This window comes from Cucurbita maxima, unplaced genomic scaffold, assembly GCF_002738345.1.
Source record: "Cucurbita maxima cultivar Rimu unplaced genomic scaffold, Cmax_1.0 Cma_Scf00085, whole genome shotgun sequence".
Classification (NCBI taxonomy): domain Eukaryota; kingdom Viridiplantae; phylum Streptophyta; class Magnoliopsida; order Cucurbitales; family Cucurbitaceae; genus Cucurbita; species Cucurbita maxima.
The window spans coordinates 377,166-396,905 of NW_019272101.1; the positions used below are offsets into that span (position 1 = coordinate 377,166).

At 33.0% G+C, this 19,740-nt stretch overlaps 3 protein-coding genes across 5 annotated transcripts; 1 reads left to right on the plus strand and 2 right to left on the minus strand.

The window, feature by feature from the left end:
- The first annotated feature begins 350 nt into the window (after positions 1 to 350).
- On the plus strand, positions 351 to 3,630 carry LOC111472702 (peroxisomal membrane protein 11D-like). 2 transcript variants are annotated; one of them, XM_023118321.1, is made up of 8 exons: positions 351 to 487; positions 1,937 to 2,149; positions 2,291 to 2,365; positions 2,447 to 2,521; positions 2,605 to 2,685; positions 2,771 to 2,845; positions 2,952 to 3,125; positions 3,431 to 3,630. In XM_023118321.1, the coding sequence occupies exons 2-8, from the start codon at positions 1,958 to 1,960 to the stop codon at positions 3,464 to 3,466; spliced, it is 708 nt and encodes a 235-aa protein (XP_022974089.1). In that variant the 5' UTR covers positions 351 to 487; positions 1,937 to 1,957; the 3' UTR covers positions 3,467 to 3,630. The 2 variants fall into 2 exon arrangements, with proteins under 2 accessions (XP_022974089.1, XP_022974090.1); XM_023118322.1 differs by having other exon boundaries at positions 369 to 519.
- Positions 3,631 to 4,265: 635 nt separating this feature from the next.
- On the minus strand, positions 4,266 to 8,457 carry LOC111472703 (F-box protein At4g00755-like). Its single transcript, XM_023118323.1, has 6 exons — positions 8,300 to 8,457; positions 7,610 to 7,733; positions 6,700 to 7,119; positions 6,426 to 6,598; positions 5,924 to 6,042; positions 4,266 to 4,794 (listed from the first exon to the last, which is right to left on the minus strand). The coding sequence occupies exons 2-6, from the start codon at positions 7,722 to 7,724 to the stop codon at positions 4,506 to 4,508; spliced, it is 1,116 nt and encodes a 371-aa protein (XP_022974091.1). The 5' UTR covers positions 7,725 to 7,733; positions 8,300 to 8,457; the 3' UTR covers positions 4,266 to 4,505.
- A 1,784-nt stretch (positions 8,458 to 10,241) lies between these two features.
- On the minus strand, positions 10,242 to 13,065 carry LOC111472701 (F-box protein PP2-A13-like). Of its 2 annotated transcripts, XM_023118320.1 has the most exons (5): positions 12,776 to 13,064; positions 12,374 to 12,671; positions 12,168 to 12,286; positions 10,507 to 10,947; positions 10,242 to 10,475 (listed from the first exon to the last, which is right to left on the minus strand). In XM_023118320.1, the coding sequence occupies exons 1-4, from the start codon at positions 12,835 to 12,837 to the stop codon at positions 10,524 to 10,526; spliced, it is 903 nt and encodes a 300-aa protein (XP_022974088.1). In that variant the 5' UTR covers positions 12,838 to 13,064; the 3' UTR covers positions 10,242 to 10,475; positions 10,507 to 10,523. The 2 variants fall into 2 exon arrangements, with proteins under 2 accessions (XP_022974088.1, XP_022974087.1); XM_023118319.1 differs by having other exon boundaries at positions 10,242 to 10,947; positions 12,776 to 13,065.
- Between the last annotated feature and the right edge of the window lie 6,675 nt (positions 13,066 to 19,740).

The window sequence follows — 19,740 nt, forward strand, 5'->3', positions numbered from 1 at the left end:
AATTAAATTATTAATTTAATTGATAAATAAATATATTTTTTGTATTTTATGAATATTTATAAAAGATATTGGATTCATAGGCTTTTAAATATCACACAAATTATTTAAATTTCTCATCCCACCTTTAAAAAAAAACAATAAAATAAAGTTAAATTTACGTGGCATGTTATAAAAATATATTTTTTTCGCTCGCAAACGGACGGTCATGATCGGGCGCGGAAAGATTGGGGGCATCATCAACGGCCAGAAACAGAAGTCAGAATAATTCCACCATGAGGTCGTGACACGTAAGCAAGCGTCTGGCTGACGTGGCCTTGCGATATTTTTGTTGGTTAGTCTCGGAAGGAAGAGGACCAAACACTCCCTTATCGTTCCTCTTCTGTTTATCATCATCTTTCATTAGCGGGAAATTGCGATACGGAAGCTACTGATACTGAGAGGCTCAGCGACACGGAGCAGAGAAAACGAAGCAGAATCACTAGATATTGTAATTTTTCTTGAACGAATCCTTATTTTTTGGTAATGCTATGTGATTTAGAATCCCGTTTCTGTGATTATTTGTACATATATTCAGAGACCTAGATAGGTTTCTTTATGAATTTAATCATGGTGATTTGTTTGTTTCCTTCATGTTCTTGGTGGATATTTTGAGGCAATTCTCATCGATTCTTTGGATTTTGTGGTTTCGTTGTTCTTGTTCTAGCCAATACTCATTCAGATTATTGTAGAATGGTTAGATTTCTCTTTTCTTATGAGTTTTCTTTCATATGATTTGTTTCTGGTTAAGAAGGAAAGGAGAGGCTTAAAGAACCCTAAGTAATCCTCACTGTGCACGAGCTTCTATGAAGTGGAATGGCTGATGTGATGCCCCATCCTGTTGTTGTTTCTTTCGTTTTTCCTTTTTATGTTCTTTCTCTTAGAAAGTTGTTTGATGAGATGGCTGGAATGAATCTGGTAGTTGTAGCTTATCTGAGACCAAATTGAACACCTCTAATACTGTTCGGATCTTACTTCGAGACATACTTTATGAACTAGCTCAAGCACTTTTTTAGATGTTAAAAAGTCTATGGAGTGCTACTATGAGATCCCAACTCGATTGGAGAGGGGAACGAGTGCTAGCGAGGATGTTGGGCCCCGATGGGGGGTGGATTGTGAGATCGCACATCGGTTGGAGAGGAGAACGGGGAACGAAGTATTCCTTATATGGGTGTGGAAACTTCTCCCTAACCGACGTGTTTTAAAAGCCTTGAGGGGAAGCCTGAAAGGGAAAGCCCAAAGAGGATAACATCTCAAAGGGAGGTGGATTGTGAGATCTCATATCGGTTGGAGAGGTGATCGGGGAACGAAGCATTTCTTATAAGGGTGTGGAAACCTCCCCCTAACAGAAGCGTTTTAAAAACCTTGAAAGGAAGCCCGAAAGGGAAAGCCCAAAGAGGACAATATCTCGAAGGGGGTGGATTGTGAGGTCTTACATCGGTTGGAGAGAGGAACGGGGAACGAAACATTCCTTATAAGGGTGTGGAAACCTCTTTTTAGCAGATGTGCTTTAAAAACTTTGAGGAGAAGTTCAAAGAGAGCAATATATGCTAGCGGCGGGCTTGGACGGTTACCGCTAACTAAAAGGACTTGAACATAGAGACTGGACCACTAACTAATGTAGGATAGGCATGATCAATCCTCCTAGAATTGCAATCCAATCCTAAGCATCACTCTGAAACGAGCTCGATGTTGTACTTTCCTTGCTTGCCTTATTGGGACAAAAACAAAGAGCTTAAAGGGAACGAGCTCAATCCATAGTGGCCATCTACCTACAATCTAATATTCTACGTGTTTCTTGTGAACCAAATGTAATAGAATCAAACAAGATATGCATAGCTTGCGTTAAGCTTTCTCTTTCCTAAATAGCCACCTGAAATCTGTATGTTATCCTTTGAAGGTGCATGCATAAGTTTTAGAGATGAGCACATTGGATGTAACCAGAGCAGAACTTGCCCTTGTTGTTCTGTATCTCAATAAGGCTGAAGCCAGAGACAAGATCTGCAGAGCTATACAATATGGCTCCAAATTCTTGAGCAATGGAGAACCTGGAACAGCACAGAATGTGGATAAATCCACTTCCTTAGCTCGCAAAGTCTTTCGTCTTTTCAAGGTTTGCTTTTCGACACGTTTATACTAAGAATTTGGCTTGTTGTGTTGCTGTTCTAGCTTCTTTTGCATATTTTGCAGCATACCCTTTTGCTTAATCTTTGTCTAAATTATTCTCTGTTTGAATCTTGTTGTTCATCTGTAGTTTGTCAATGATTTGCATGGACTAATCAGCCCTCCTGCCCAAGGAACACCTCTTCCCCTTGTTCTTTTAGGGAAGGTAGGACTTTATAAACTTCTTGAATACACTTACTTGTATCATTCTAAATCAAATCCTGTCCTAACTCAATGGTTCTTACAGTGCAAAAACGCTTTGTTGTCGACGTTTCTATTTCTCGATCAAATTGTTTGGCTCAGCAGGACAGGCATCTATAAGGTATCACTCAAATTCCAGCTAAATGTCTGCCATTCGTGTCGACTTTATGGCTATTATCAGCATTGACACGTATTTTTTGATAGAACAAAGAACGTGCTGAGCTGATCGGTAGGATATCACTGTTCTGTTGGATGGGTTCATCAATTTTTTCCACATTGGTTGAGGTCAGTGTTTTCCAATTTTACCTGCATTGAATTATGTCTTTCACTTGATGCAACTGATATCCTTTATCTTTCCTTGATGTATTAGCTTGGAGAGCTTGGGAGGCTTTCCTCAGCTAGGAAAAAGCTGGAGAAGGATCTTAAGAACAAGAACAAGTATGAAGTATGTTAACTTATCCCTATCAACAATGAACTAAACATTCTACTGTTTCCCTATTGGACACCCTCTTTATTGTACTGTTTTTTTTGGGTGTATTGAATTGATCTAGGATGAGAAATATCAAGTGAAGGTTCGGCAATCGAACGAGCGATCCCTTGCTCTTATTAAAGCCGCCATGGATATCGTTGTTGCAATCGGGCTGCTTCAGTTAGCTCCTAAGAAAGTAACACCTCGTGTCACGGGAGCATTCGGATTCGTCACCTCTCTGATATCATGTTATCAGGTACTCACTGATTCTTCATCAGTATCCCTTTTTCAGCATGATATCATAACTTAAATGCATTCATAGGGCAAAAATATGGAAGAATCTCTGAACATTGATGCTCATAAATGTCACTAAAGAGCGTTTTTCTTAAAAAAAAAAAAAAAGAAGAAGAAGAATTTTAACGAAGTAAACGATATATACTAAAAGGGATTTGTTTATAAAGCTCAAAGCTCGAGATTAGAATGAAATATTTGAAAGTTTATAGATCAAAATAGAATGAGTGAAGACGTTTAGTTATTAGAGTTTGTGTTTCTGGGATGCAGTTGCTTCCATCAACACCAAAGTCCAAGGCCTCCTGAAGACAGACACTCCTTGCTACTCGAGAGTATGAATGCTAAATTCATATTAATAGCTATTTGAATGTGTAAAAAAAAAAATACATATTTCCTGTGTAACCCTTACTGCATTCACTGACTTCAGGGTGAAATCAAAATTTTATATATTCATCATGAACTTCTGGAAATTGCTTCTGTGTATTATCATATAGTATCTCTTGCAGATGAACTGATATTCTTCCTGAGATTAAATTATAATGGTTGCTTATAGGAACAATGGGAGTCATAAAAATGGGAGTAAATTTTATGACTTTGATTGAGTTGTTGTTGTAACAGCTCAAGCTTACCATTATCAAATAGTCTTGTTTGGACTGTTATAAATGGTATCAAAGTCAGGTTATCGGTCGGTGTGAGGCACTGGTCGGAGTAAGGCTAGACCCTCTCCATAGTAGACGTGTTTTAAAACTGTGAAGTTGACGACAATACAGAACATATCAAAGTGGACAACATCTGTTACCGGTAAGCTTGGGGTGTTACAAATTTAACATACGTGTTTAAGGGTGTGAAAACCTCTCCTTAACATACGTGTTCTAAAAACCTTGAGAGGAAGTCCAGAAAGGATAGTCCAAAGAGAACAATATTTACTAGCGATATCCTTGGGTTGTTACAGTTTTGTTCGGTGTGACCACTTATTGGCATGAATTCACTTATTTTATTCCCGGCTTTCATTATCTTATCAATAGCTTCACTTGCATTATCGGGTATAAGCGATTTTGTTGCCTATTTGACACAAAATTGAATGGTCTTAGACCATTTGATGCCGTTTAAACAGCTACAAATGCATTCAGAATCCAAGAGAGATGAAAAATATTGTTGCACTATAGTGGTATTACTACTAACATTTTTTAACTACATCCAACATGAAGCAATAAAAAAGCTGTTCTGTTCACATTCATCTACACGAGAGCCAGCAATCTTGTACAGATTATTTAGCACAATAAAAAAGGCTGTTCTTTTCACATTCATCTTCCTCTTCTTTTGTTCTTGGGACAAGGTGATTAATTTAGGCAACAAAGTCTTCATCTGATTCATCTTCTTCCTCACCCCATGCATAATACTCACCTTGGACTACATTTCCCCGAAGCATGTTCACAATCTGTCGCAATTCAACGACACGTCTCTCCAAATACGTGGGAAGGATCGTGCGTGGCTCATTCTCGAGCATAATCAATTGGTTACAAGTTGTCTTTGCCTGATAATTACATTTCAAAAGAAACTCCCCTGAGGGTTCGAGGATTTCGATGTCAAATGAAGGCGATAATGGCCGTCCGATAACTTTAACATGAGAAACACTGCAGTGAAAACATGAGTTTGTTAAGGCATTATTAGTCCAAGATGCAACAAACTTAATTCTATGTACATAAGTTCATGGATAACTCGAGCAAAAACTAGACGAAACTAAAGGTTTCTGACAACTTAGTGACTTCAAGCACATTCATCCAAGAATCCCGTCTATATATAGTTCAACAGTTCATCTTATTCGCATCAATCACCCAAAAAAGAGGTAGAAATTTATTCTCAGCTAGTCCAAGTATTCAAATTATTCTCAGCTGGTAGAAATCACGAGTTTCGAACCTATCTCACTGGTATAGTGGCTACGCAACACCAAAAATGGTGAATCCCTGGAATGCTGTTATCGATGAGGGCTCGTACAGACGCGATAAATGGATTAACTCTATTTTTTGTAAAGAAGGAAAATTTACTAGTCGAGTTTGATTTAAGTTTTTAACGGTTTCAACTCCATTATAAAGGGGCTCTAGGGAAAGGTTGTTGGGATGTTCACACTTATTCTTGGAGTAGAAAAACTCTATTTTCCTCTTTGTCTTAGTGATGGACATCCTCGGCAGGCTCAAGTCGATAGGAGTGGAAAAGGGTGTGATTGAGGACTTCAAGCTGGGCAAGAACTTGGTTCATCCGTCTCATACTAGCGACACGTTCTTCTTTTGTTAATCCAAATAGGTAAGAGTTCCATTTTTTGTATAAGTTGGTGTCCTTCCAAGTTAGCATCATGGGTGGTGGCATTGGTGACTAGTAAGTCAGTTCCCTTAAGCCAAGTTTTTCGAGTCCGGTCTTAGTAAAGTTTAAGAAACGGTTGTCTAGTTGGAACGAAGCATTCTTTATAAGGGTGTGGAAATACAATCCACCCCAAAGAATGTTTCGTTCCCTCTCCAACCAATGTGGAATCTCACAATCCACCTCTTTTCGGGACCCAGCGTCCTCGCTGAAACTCATCATGAATGTCCCTTCTCCATAAAGTTCGTCCAAATCCGTTTCAAGTAAAGGAGTACATTCAAAAGTTCGTAATCCTTAACCCCCCCCCCCACACGCGCACAAAAAAGATCTCAATCTTTCAATGCATACGTGCAGAGCGCTACAGAACACAGGCAGGCGAAAAATGTATATATATACTACTGAACATACCATATGTAAAACAAAGCATCTGTTTCTTGTCTTTGTACCCTGCCAAGCAGCTCAATTTGTAAAATGCCTCCTACGCAAAGAACAGGTTCAGGGAGTATGAACTTCTGCAAGTAATTCTCCTGTTCAGTAAGATGTCATTTCACTGGTTAGAGATAGAATCGTTCGAAATAATAACACGTGAGCGCGAAATACCCAAACAAAATACAAATCTATTACACTATATCGCAAGTTCATGGATTTTAACCATGTTCAAATCAAATAGAAGGTATCAAATTCTAGTGCCAGATATGTGGAATAACTAAGTGGACAAGATCCAAGATCACGGACAGAGTTTCGGTATAAATTACTACAATCTGAAACGATAACCCCTAACTGATTGACCCAACTAAAATACAAAAAGAACGTCTCCAATAGAAGAATGACGAGCACTTTGAGCAAGGAAAGGGACTTTGATAATAAGAGAACGCCGAGTGCATTAACAAAGCGTAGACTTCGATTATACCTGAGCCATTGGAAATTCTGGAGAAGTGTAGGTCCATACAAACGTATCGTTTCCAGATCCCCAGTGTGACTCCCCAATCAGATCGCTTCTAGGATTCATGACACGGTTTAAATGACCAAATCGGAAACGCACAGCTTTAGCTGAGTATATAGGTGAACCTGGCTGAAAAAATGCTGGCCAGGAAAATAGACTCAATCATCTAAGCAAACAATATAGAAGGTGAAAAAGCCTACTTGAAGTTTAACATTATAAGAAGAAGTGTCGAAAGAAATACCTTGAAAAGGTCGTATGTTAATTTCAGTTACGACGCATAAATTGGAGACTAATCTGTATATCAGTGTCTCGGGCACATCAGGTTTAAATTGTCCCTTACTCGACCAATATAAAGCTCTCCTTGCAACCACGTCTCTTGGTTCCAACGTGTTGTTGATGGTTTCCTCGGGTTCATTATCAGTGCTGGAAGCAATAAGTGCCTCTAAAATGCAACTTCTCATAAGAAACGATGTAGCCGCATGGGCAAAATAAGCATAAACTTTGTGATCCCTCAGCACGGATTTGGAATCTCTTGAACTACTACATGCTACTTCTATGTGCCCATTCGCTTCCGAGTCGTTCACTTCAACGATTGAAGCTACTCTAGACAAAGGAGGGAATGATCTAAGGCAGAGCTGCTTTGATAGACCATTTTCTATCACTGATAAAGTGCAAAAAGGTAAAATATAATGTCAGTCAATAGAACAATAGAACAAAAGTATAAGGTGTAACAGCCTAAGCCCACCTTTGGGTTTTCCTTTATGGGCTTCCCCTCAAGGTTTTAAAATGCGTCTGCTAGGAAAAGGTTTCCACACCCTTATAAGGAATGTTTCATTCCCCTCTCCAACTTATGTGGGATCTCACAATCCACTACCCTTAGGTGCCCAAGTGTCTAGCTTTGATACCATTTGTAACAACTCAAGCCCACCGCTAGCAAATATTCTCTTTGAGCTTTCCCTTCGGGGCCCCTCAAAGTTTTAAAACGCATTTGCTAGGGAGAGATTACCACATCCTTATAAGAAATGTTTCGTTCCCATCTCCAACCGATGTAGGATCTTACAATGGATCTCCCAATAATATCAAGAATACACTACATCCACATTTTAATCAAAAACGAAAGCTGAGATGGACTTTCTAACTCATGTACTCACCCAAATGTTGCCAACATCGTGAGACGGCACTCGCACGAACGATATCAGAAATATCATCCAAGCACATCAGAATCTTTCTCGACATGTCGGGTTCAAGCAAATCCAAGAAATCCATTATTGGCAACTTACCATAAGAAAATCCAGCAGTCAAACAAATTTAGTCCCAAGTTAGAAACTGAAAAACCTAACATATACTTGCTCAATACGCACTGATACAAATTCAAAACCCTAATCAACCCGTAAACCAAAAGGCTCGAACATAATTCCAATGAACAATCGCGAAACACAAAAACGAATATACAGAATCTCAATATAATGACGACAACACGCAATCATGGCGCTGGATTTAATTTAACCTATGAAACAAAAAGGCTTCAATCGCAATGCAAAATCAAAATTTCCTCGCTAGTAATCATAAGCCCCATTCAACAACCATCGAACAAAAATCATTCAAAACCCCTAATTCACAGAGATTCAAACAACGAAACAACACCGCAGGGCGAAAAACCTAGGAAATCAAAGAGAAAAATCGGAAAAACGAGGCAATCACTCAAGAAAATCCGCAACGAAATCAGTAAACAGATACACATTTCATGAAATTAAAAGAAGAAGCTAATGAGTAGCGATACAAAAACAAACAAGCAACATTCAGAGATAGATACAGAAAGTGAAACGATTTAGAGTGCTTACTTTGATCGGAGACCAAAAGGGTCGCCAAAAAGAAAGCGTTGGAGAAGAATCAGAGCGAAAGAGATTTGGTGGGAGGAAGATAAGCTTAAGAAATAGATGATCATGAAAAGGATGAGAGAACGAGAGAGTAAAATTGGAAAGCAGTTCGAAGGACAGCGAAAGCAGGTTTTGTTTTGTAATTAAATGCTTAATCCTTTTGCTTTTCCATCACCGACCCTACACGTATTCTTTTTTTCTTTTTTTTTTTTTAAATAAATTTTATATATAATTAACATTCCTTTTTATTATTTTTTTTAAACATGGTCCCAATATATTATCTTAAATTAATAAAAATACTTATTTCGTCTCAAAAATAAGAAAATAAAAATTTTAATTACTTTATTTTTAGTGTCCAAGTAAAAAGATTAATATTTTGTTTTTAAAATATTACATTTAAACGGTGAAAAATTTCATTAATACTCTTACAATTTTTTTAAAATTTTTAAAAAAATTCTTAATTTTTTTTAAATTTTGAAAAAAAAAATTATTTCCATTAAATATGGTCGGAATTATTAGTACCATTTTTCAAAAATACACCTTTAAACTTTTTTAAATTAAAATTTTAATAATATTCTTAAATTTTTTTTAAAAAAAAAATAAAAATACTCTGTTTTTAGTTTTGAAGGAAAAAGATGGTTTGTTTTATTTAAAAAATATTTTTAAACCGTGAAAGATACATTTAAACCAGAGATATGGTAAAAATGCACCATAATTTTTGGAAAGTAACATTAATATTTTTACATTTTTTTAAATTAAACGTTTCAATAATATCTTTAAATTATTTAAAAAAAATTAAAAATACTTTATTTTTAGTTTGGAAGGAAAAAAAATTGTTTTTCTTTATTTAAAAAATATTTTTAAACAGTCAAAGATACATTTAAACCAGAGATATGGTCGGAATTATTAGTACCATGTTTCAGAAATACACAGGAACTTTCGAAAGTAACGTTAATACCTTGAAATTGTTTTAAAAAGTTTATCTTTAATATCCTTAAAATTTTAAAGGGAAATAATTTATGAGATGTAGATAGATGGTTTTGGTTCGTATTGACGATAATTATTTTTAAATTTTTTTTTATAAACATTAAAAATATTAATGCTGCTTTTACGAGTATTTTTAAACATAATGTAAGAGTTTTTTTAATTTTTTTATTTTATTTTAAAAGGTTTAAGGTATCTTTAATACATATAGTTTTCGACTATATTTTAAAGGTATTTTTGAGATAAAGTGCAAAATTTATGAGTATTTTTATTAATCTAACCTATATATTAATATGGAGCTAAGATTTGGTTTACGTATGTATGCTAGTTAAAAATTATTATTTTTTTCTCGAATTATAAAATAAAAATGGTTAAAATGTAAATTGAGTGGTCATCTCAAATTCCATATCCATCTCTATGATTTTAATTCCAAATTTAAAAGGAATCTCTAAACCGAATAAAAGTCAAAATATTGATGAATCAAATAGAATTTTTTTAATGAAAGTCAAAAGAATCGTTAGACCATACCTCATAACAAGAAGTCCGGTCAACAATTAGAAAATGAATAATGAAAACACGAACATTCAAATTTTTTGACTTTTTGCACGAGTTTTGAAACCTAATTCCAACAGGTTCCAATACAGTTCACAATCTTACTAATCATGGGACGTGAATTTAGAAGTTTACACGCCCCGAGTACTTTGGTCGTTTCTCTCTAATACACATCAACTAGTCCAACGACCTCTTCAAATAATTTTTTGTGAAAGAGAATCTTCCCTTTGTATTTTTTTTCCAAGGGTAAAAGTGTCATTATTGATACACAACTTTACATTAAGAGAACCAAAAATTAAAAAATTAAAAAAAAATAAAAAAAAAAAGAATCTATACACAAATAACAAAATATTCTCAAAGTCCCAACAACTGCACATTTCACTCCGTATTTGGTTCATTTGGAGGTTTCAAAAACATAAAATGACACCAAAACTTTCAGACAAAACATGTCTGAAAATTGAAAAAACCAAGCATTGCTCCGACGAGTGAGTGACCGACCTCCCGATTCACTGATCGACTTGTAGGAGGCTCAGAGACTCGGAGTGCTGGTCTCGAGCCCCATCAGACTTCCGAGCCATCCCGAGTTCGTCGAGTAAAGAAAGCCACTCTTTCAAATAAACCGTGTCGTCTAAAAGGCAAGAGGTTCGATATTTTACCTGTTGTTTTTAACTACAAAATCTTTAGGCTGTATGAGCACAGAGTCTAGGCAGAGCCCTCCTTTGGTGTGAGTGCAATCAATCTGAGTCAATGCGAATTTGAGCTTCATCAAGTTGCTGCTGCTGCCACTTTCAATGGTGAAATCTCCCACATGGTAGTTCACCCAGTTCCCAGGACTGCCCAAGAAGCACCGTGACTCGATGTGCTGATTATCGGATGTCGTCAGCTGAAACCTCACTGGCTTTACGTCCCAGCCATGGACTTGATCCATTAGGCAGATCCGACGACCGAGTCTCTTCGACGGTTTGCCGAGATGAAGCCGGAAGAACACTGCATATCTTCCTTCTGGGAACTGGAACTTCAGCTCTCCCTTCACCTCGAACCACCATGTTTGTTGAAGATAAGCTATCGACTGAAATCTGGATTTACGAACAGGAAACAAGAAATATCACATCGAAAACGAAGACAGCCAGCAGATTGAACACACCCGAATCTAATACAAGAAAAGAAACACTCGTTTTTGCTCCAATGTTGTTTCCAAACCGAACCGAATCAATGTTAGTTCATACAGATATTATACAATATGTTAGATTGTTTTACAGCACTATGTTATTGGGTAACTCGTAAAGGTTTTGAAATTACTGTGTGTGAATCTGAAAGTTGAGGTTACTTTGATCGTTTCCTCACCACAGCTACACTTGAAATCATTGTTCACAAGCCCAAGTTCGACAGTTCTTCAAAAGTCGAACTTCGAACTTCAATCGTTCGAAAAACACAGGTCATTGTGAAAACACAATAAACAAAAAGCAATTCCAATGGCATGAGTGCCTCAAAGAAAGAACGCAAATCACAAATTCAGTCTCTAAACTTTCAAGATCGTCTCAAGTATCTATGTTTATTCCCCAAATATCGCAATTGCTTCTTCTCCAAGAAAAGAAGTTCACGACCCATCCATAAGAAGTGATCCCATTTTATTCATCGGGTCTGGATATACTAGTTCACAAGCACAACTTCTTCAAAAGTTGAACTTCGAACTTCAATCGTTCTAGAAAACAAGTCATTGTGAAAACACAATAAACAAAGAAAGCAATTCCAATGGCACAAGTGCCTCAAAGAAAGAACGTTAACGACAAATTCAGTCTCTCTAAACTATCAAGTTCGTATCTAAAAGTATCTATGCTTATTCCCCAAATATCGCCATTACTTCTTCTCCGGGAAAAAAAGTTCACGACCCATCCATAAGAAGTGATCACATTTTTTCATCGGGTCCGGATATACTAGGTCACATAGAGTCACAATGGGAGCAAGGTATTACGATTCAACCAGAACCAGAAACTCGACATCGTATGTTCTATTCCACTAGGGACAATATTTTCGAGGTTGGCACGAGCCCAAGAGTTCATAGGCTAAACTTCGTAATCTAACCAAGAACGATTTCGAAGCTCAGTTCCTAACCAAGAATGATTCAAACAACTCTTTTACTCTCAAAATCATCAAATGAAAGCTAACCAAAATCATCAAATCCCAATGCTAAACAGAGTAAATTGATCAACAACAATGCAAAATCATGATAAACAGAGTAAATTGATCAACAACAATGCAAAATCAAAGTTCTTCAGAAGTTCTTAAATCATCTCACCTAGATTCCTCAGTTGAAATATGATTCCAATATCTCCTATCACCAATTCCAGTAATCGTCAATGCCTTCCAAGAAATCGCCATTGATAAGCCTCCAGTTCTCTTGTCGAGCCAAAACTCCTTCACCAATTCAAAACCCTAAATCAACCGACAGTTCATAATCCAAAATTCAACGATTCTAAAGAGAAAAAGAACAGAGAGATGAACCTTCGAGACGCCATTTAAGGGATTTCGTTTACAAAGCCTAGAATAAACATCTTTCTTCCTCAGATTCATCATAGCTTTATCTTTCTCCTCCAGCTCCAGTGCTTTGTCTATCAGAAACTGATAATTAGACGGCAACTTCGATTCCCATACGAAATCCGCGGAAGCAGCGTCGCGGAAAAGTCGGTTTACTCCGGCTAATTTGCAAATCTCCGGCGGGTCCATATGCATCAGAACCAGAGCCACGCAATTTTCCGGCATATCTTCGAGTCCCGACATGAATAGCGGACAATTTCTTCCACTGCAATCCGATAAATTAGCACCCATCCGATTAAACCCTGGATTTTGAAAGAAGAATCCACAGCACCTAGAACTTCAATTCGACTTTAGAACTTAAATTTAAACCTGAATCTGAAGATCTTCACCACGAGATTCAAGGGGAGGAACAAAACCAAACCCAAACTCATTTATTTCAAATACCTAATCAAAATCGAACAATCTCGAACATCCAAATCGATTTTTCAAAGTAATCACCACTTCAAACCCCCTAAAAACTACATTAGCCAAGAATTGAGAGAAAGAAAGATCCAAAGACGACGAGAATTCAAGAACTCCCTGATAACTTATAAATCATTTTAGAGCGAGAGACAGAGAGAAATTAAAATTTTCGTTTTCTCTCTCTAAAATCTGAATTTATTTATCTTCTTGTTCGAGCCGACTGACATGGATGGAGGTAGCGAGGTCGCATCCAGTACAGTGCGATTCATTTTGCAAGATCACGAAGAAAGAGAAACTGATTCTGTTACGTACTAATTTTGAACAGCCGTGTAATACACTCGCGCCAATTGTTGAATAAATGAAAAGCGCGTGTCTTACACGCACTTCTTTTAGCGCGTTTTCAGTTCATTGCTTTTTTTTTTTTTTCTTTTTTTAATTTTTCTTTATTCCAAGTTGTATTTCCGTTTTAAAATTTGTTTTGGATTGAAATTATTGTCTTATGGATAAGATTAAAACCATGGATGAGGTGTTGCTCTAAACATTTTTTTTTTTATTTAAATATTATATCGAATATTTATATATTAATTTATTTCATAAACTATTTAGCTTAATAACCGGTTATTCATAATCATATGATTCGAGAACCGAACTAACTAGAACTATTCGACCCAAATTAATTATCATTTTGGATTATAATAAAATGTTAGGAATCACGACTCTCCACAATAGTACGATATTGTCCACTTTGAGTATAAGTTGTCATGGTTTTGGGCTTCCTCAAACGACCTCATTCCAATGTAGATATAATTCTTCACTTTATAAACCTATGATTTTCCCAATAATCCTCAACAATCCTCCTCTCGAACAAAGTACACTATAAGCCTCTTCTGAGGTTTATGGAGCTCTCGAATAGCCTCCCCGAGGCTTGACTCCTTTCTCTAGAGCCCTCGAACAAAATACATCATTTGTTCGACACTTTAGTCACTTTTGACTACACCTTCGAGGCTCAAAATTCTTTGTTCGATATATTTGAGAATTCTATTGACATGGCTAAGTTTAGGGCATTGCTCTAATCCCATATTAAGAATCACGACTCTCCACAATAGTATGATATTGTTCACTTTGAGTCTAAGCTCTCATGACTTTGCTTTGAGCTTCCCCAAAACGCCTAATTCCAATAGAGATAGTATTCCTCACTTATAAACCAACGATCTTCCCAATAATCCTCAACATAAAATTGGGTCGGGTTAGATTTTTTTTTCGATTTTTGATGAGTTGAATTTTTGACAAACCGAAAATTTAGGTCAATTCTCGTGGGTTGACCGTTGTTTTGACTTGACCAACCCAAAAATAGAATTACAACCCGACCAACCCTACGTTATACTTGGTATCATAAAAAAAATTATATGGTAGAATGGACTTAATTAACTATTGGTTTATATTAATTACTCTTTAATTAATTAACTATTATTTACATTATCTTAATCCTTTAATAATTTTTGTTAATATTTTAATTAATTTATATTTATTTAATTATTTTGAGGGAGAAGTTATGGAAAATATTCATTAATTAATTTCTAATACAATTATAATTATTTAGTATATATTATTTTATTATGTGAGAGAGCTCAAAAGTTTGCATGGAATATTTGACTATGTTTATTATCTAATTAAATTTATTTATTTTAATTACAAAAATAATAATGACTGCAAATTTGTGACAATTCAATGAAAAATATAAGTTGTTTTTAAATTATTTTAATATAAAATTAATGTTCATTAATAAAAGTCAAAGTAAACGAACATATAAAAAAAATATGTTATATTAATATTATTATAGTAAATCATTAATTGAATATTATATTAATTCAATGACCACTTAAAAATTTTAATTTGAAAAAAAATCATTTTTCAAACAATTATATTTATAATTATCTCTTTAAATTTTTTCTTTCAAAATGTTATCCTTTTAAAAAAATAAAAGGTAAAAAATTCAATTTTTTTTTTTGTTATTTATTTATATGGATAGAGAAGGTTTCATTTCATTTCACCAACATTTTTAATTTAAATATATATATTTATCATCAGAGATATTAAAATTTTAAATATTTAATATTCATATTTAAATAATATTAATGATCGAAATTTATTTTAATATTTCAATTCGTCAATAATTAAAAAAAAAATCTAAAACATTTTTCAGACATTTAATTAAATTAAAGTTAATCCCATCTTCATTATTTCATACCAAACGCCATTAAAAGATTAAAAATGTCATATTTTATGAAAATAATTTTAATAGAATAAGTGAAAGAGCATAATAAAATAATAATTATTATATGTCTGACTCATCCATTTAACTTTAACGTACACGTGGCAAATGTAATAAAATATTTATAAAAAAAAAAAGCCTTTTTTTTCTGTCTCTTCCATTCTTTATTTATATTTATATATTTATAGGTTTGTATGTGTGAACGTGTGGTTGATGGGTTATGTGCTGAGTCAGATCCACGTAGGATCCAAATCTTATATTGGTTTAATCATTTGCTTAGTTTAAAGTTTAGGACGATGACAAATACAAAATAAAATGTCGGAAAATAAAATTATTTAGAATTAAAGATAAATATATTTAGTTCAACACCATTAAACAAAGATTAAATGGATAAATTTAATGTAATTATATTGCACTAATTAAATATGTTTTTTTTACAAAAATACCCTCGTATTAAATTAATCATAATTATAATTATCCAACTAATTATTTAAATTAATCTTTTTTTTACATATTTAAATAAATTAATTTATTAAATTTAAATCATTGAGAAAACACACGAGTATATATTTCATGGTTAAATTTATAGATATTATTAAAATTTACATTATAAATTTAATTAACATATATTAATTATTTTTATATTTTCTATTTTTATTAAACCTATTTAAATTGTTTGTTTAAAATCTAAGGAAACAGGGTTATTGCATTAGCTCTAATGGGCCATGAGGCCCATTAAAGATTGTCGGTAGTGGACCAGGCCCATCTACTAGTATATATTAAGTTAATTAATTTTAAAATTTTTAATTTCGTGTCTAATAAATTCTTCGATACTTTTAAAATTTACGATATTAAACTCAATATTAAAATTTTAATATTATATTAGAGAAAAAATTAATTAATATTTGATTTATTAGTTTTAAGAAATGTTAAGCATTAAAAAAATTATTAAATATTAAAAATTGAGGGATTTATGCAACATTTTTAAATTTAATGACTTAAATAGTATTTTAAAATTTTAAATATAATATTGACAATTGAGGCATTTATGTATTTATTTATTTGTTTATTTAAAAAAGCGTGCTACACTTAAATTTTAATCTAATAATTAATATTCTCATTTACACGTAGACTAACATAATCGTCATTCAAATGGGTACCAAAAAGAAATTTGTTAATAATCAAAGGACCCGTTAGTACTATTTTTTAAACTTCAGGGACTAAAGTGCTATTTTTGAAACCTACTGATTCAAACGAACATAAAAGTTACTCCCGATATCAAAAATGTTTTTTTAAAATTAAAATAATTATAATTTATTGTATATTTAAAAATAAAAAAAGAAAATACCAAAAATGATACCAAATTGTTTTGGCAAGAAAATCCTTGGCCACACCTTCCCCACTACGGCCTCTTTGAGGGCCCACCACAAAGTTTGACCCACAAATTAAGAACTCTCCTCCAAAGGAAAGAAAAGCATAAGGGTACACATGTTTCTCGACCGAACTAGTCGAGTTACTCTCGAGAGAGATCGGGTTTTTGATTCTCGAGGAACCGAATTTTTATTGAAGACTGTATATGATTGTATCAGACAACTCTTTGTGAAACGATAATCATTTCGTTTTCGAGAAATGATTGGATCGGACTGTTACTTGTCATCTCACATCTGCAAAGGAAAATGTTTAGAAACAATTGATATTAAGAACAATGTTCGGGTTGATTGGTTTGTCATCGTATAAAGCATAGGATATTCACGTAAGAGATTGAATTTGATCGGTAACATGCACGATATGATTTTCTAGTGACGTTTTTTTTATATTTAATATATATAAAATTGAAAATAAAAATATATATATTAAAAAAAAAGTCAATTTTTATTATTTAGTTAAGGTGTATGATTGGAAATAAGGTAGAGCGGTTTCCGGGCTTTCGGCAGAGAACATGGTTTGCTGTACTTCTGTTGGCGACGAAACTTCACGCGCCGTCGTATCGCGTGGTTGGAGAGTCCACAAGATTAATATAACATAAATTATAGTTGTATTTTATGAAAATAAAAAATCTACATTTTTTGAAATAAAACATATATTTTTATTATTAAACCTTTTCCTTTCCCATTGATTTGTTATTCTATATTAAATATACATTAAAATTTAATAAGATATATTTAAAAATTTAAATAATACCTTTATATTTTTAAAAGAATATTAAAAATATTTTAAACTTAAAATAAAAATTTAAAAATAATTTATATTTATTTCAAAAATATTATTTTAATTTTTAAAAGGATTTGAAAAATACCCAACTTTTAACCCTGCTCAAATAATTTATTGTTTAATAAATTTTGTTCCAAGTTCAAAATATTTACAATTTTAGTCTAAAAAAAAGTCTCTAACTCGATTTAATATGAATTTAATTATTTGTTGATATTTAAAAAAACAAATATTTATTAAACTAAATAAACTCACAAGAAAAATGGATAATTATTTGGTTAGAGAAATTATTTAAAATACTTATGATGAGTAATAATTAGAAAATAGTGAATTTTGGTATAAATACAATTAAACAGTCAGTATTATACCCACAACAAAATCATAATTAGTAACACGTAATATATATATATATATATATATATATATATATATACACGTACGTACCTGTAATTAATTTATTTAAAGAATTGAATACATGAATGCGTATTAACGGCTAATCACGATATAATTAACATTTTTATAATTAAAACGTATTTATTTATGAAAATATATGAAACTATAACATTTTTTTTTCGTTCAACCGAGTTCCAAAACAAGAGCACGAGGGAATAAACTTTTCGTATAGTAAAGTCGATATTTTTTAATGTCAAATAAATCAATGACTTAATTTTTTAAAAAAAATTAATAAAAAATTATTTATGACTAAATTAATAAAAATACACTTTAAAAAGTCTCAATAATACTTTTGAATTAAAAAAAATATTAATTGCCCGTTAATTTTGGATGAAAATCGTTGCTTTCAAAAATATTTAAAAAATAAAATTTCATTAATAATATCGTAAAATTTTTAAAAAACTTAAAAAAAATACCTTTAATGTCCAATTAATATCTTTATTATATTATATTATATATAATATCTTTTAAATATTTATTTCTATAAAATCCATCTACAATATTAGAACTAGACATTAATGTCCAATTACTATAAAAGATAGACATTAAACACTATTGATTAATAATTTTAAATTTGTATTTAAAATATTATGACCAACGTATTACCACCGACCATGTGAGGTAGTTGCTAGATTAATAGCAGTAAGAGATCGCAAAAGTTGCAATTAACGGTGGTCGCCTTGTTGAGGTTTGTTGGGAAGGAGTCTTACACTGTCTAATTAAGGGGATGATCACAGTACATATCATATCATTGTAGTGGTCTGTAGTTCTCGACATGGTGTCAGACTCAGATTTTTAACTTAGTCACATCAATAGAATCCTGAAGTGTTGAACAAAGAAATTTGGAGCCTTGAAAGTGTAGTCAAAAGTGACTCGAGCGTAGATCAAAGATGTACTTTGTTTAAGGGTTTCAGAGAAGGAGTTGAGCCTCGATTAAGAGGAGGTTGTTCGAGGGCTCCATAAGTCTCACATTGACTTATGAGAATGATCATTATATAATATCATACTATTGCAGAAATCCGTAGTTTTTAATACATCGAAAGTAGGTGATAGTGGGTAACGTCCACCATAGTGGAAATGAAGGTAGTACAAGGGTAGTTTAGTCATTTTCAAAAGATTCGGAGTTAAATACTATTTATTTATTTATTTATTTATGAAATTTAATTTTGAGCCTTTTAACTCTAAATAACTTATTTCTAATAGTTATTTTTTACAATTTTTATTTTAAAAAATTGTTCAAAATTAAATAATTAAAAAAAGTTGAATAAAAATTGTTCAGATTTATGGGGTAAATTCACGAATCTTCAATTATGCGTCTAATTATTATTATTTACTATTAGCATTACGTTTAATATATCGTGATACATCCTTTAAAATTTCGGTGATCTGTTAGACATAAAATCAACGTTTTTAAAAATTCTTTAATACCCTTTATGACGTACCGCTACACTGAACATTCTAATATCTACTAGATACTTTTTTTAAATTCAATAATATGTAGAACGAGGATTTTGGACATATGATTTCTAGGTTAAAATTACCTATTAACCTAGCTCGTGTTAGCTAGTTGAACTATGCTCGTATTAGCTATCAAACATTTTTTTATGACGTTTCATATGAACGATTATTACTGGTACTAACAAGATGCACTTAATGATAGACACTCCAACAATTTTTTATAATGAACGATTTTTTAGAATTTTGTGGAGGAAGATCGGTATCGATCCTCGTGTTATTACTAACATCGAAGCTAATTTCGGGAACTACCCAAAACAAAATTGAAAATTTATAGACCAAAAAAAAATTAAGGGAAGAAGAATGTTCACATTTTCTAGAGAGAGAAAGAGAGATTGAGTAAAAAAATACCAAAAAAAAAACCATATAAACCCAACTCTGTTTCTCTCTCCGCCATCCTCAGCGGCGGTTCCGCGAGTTAACC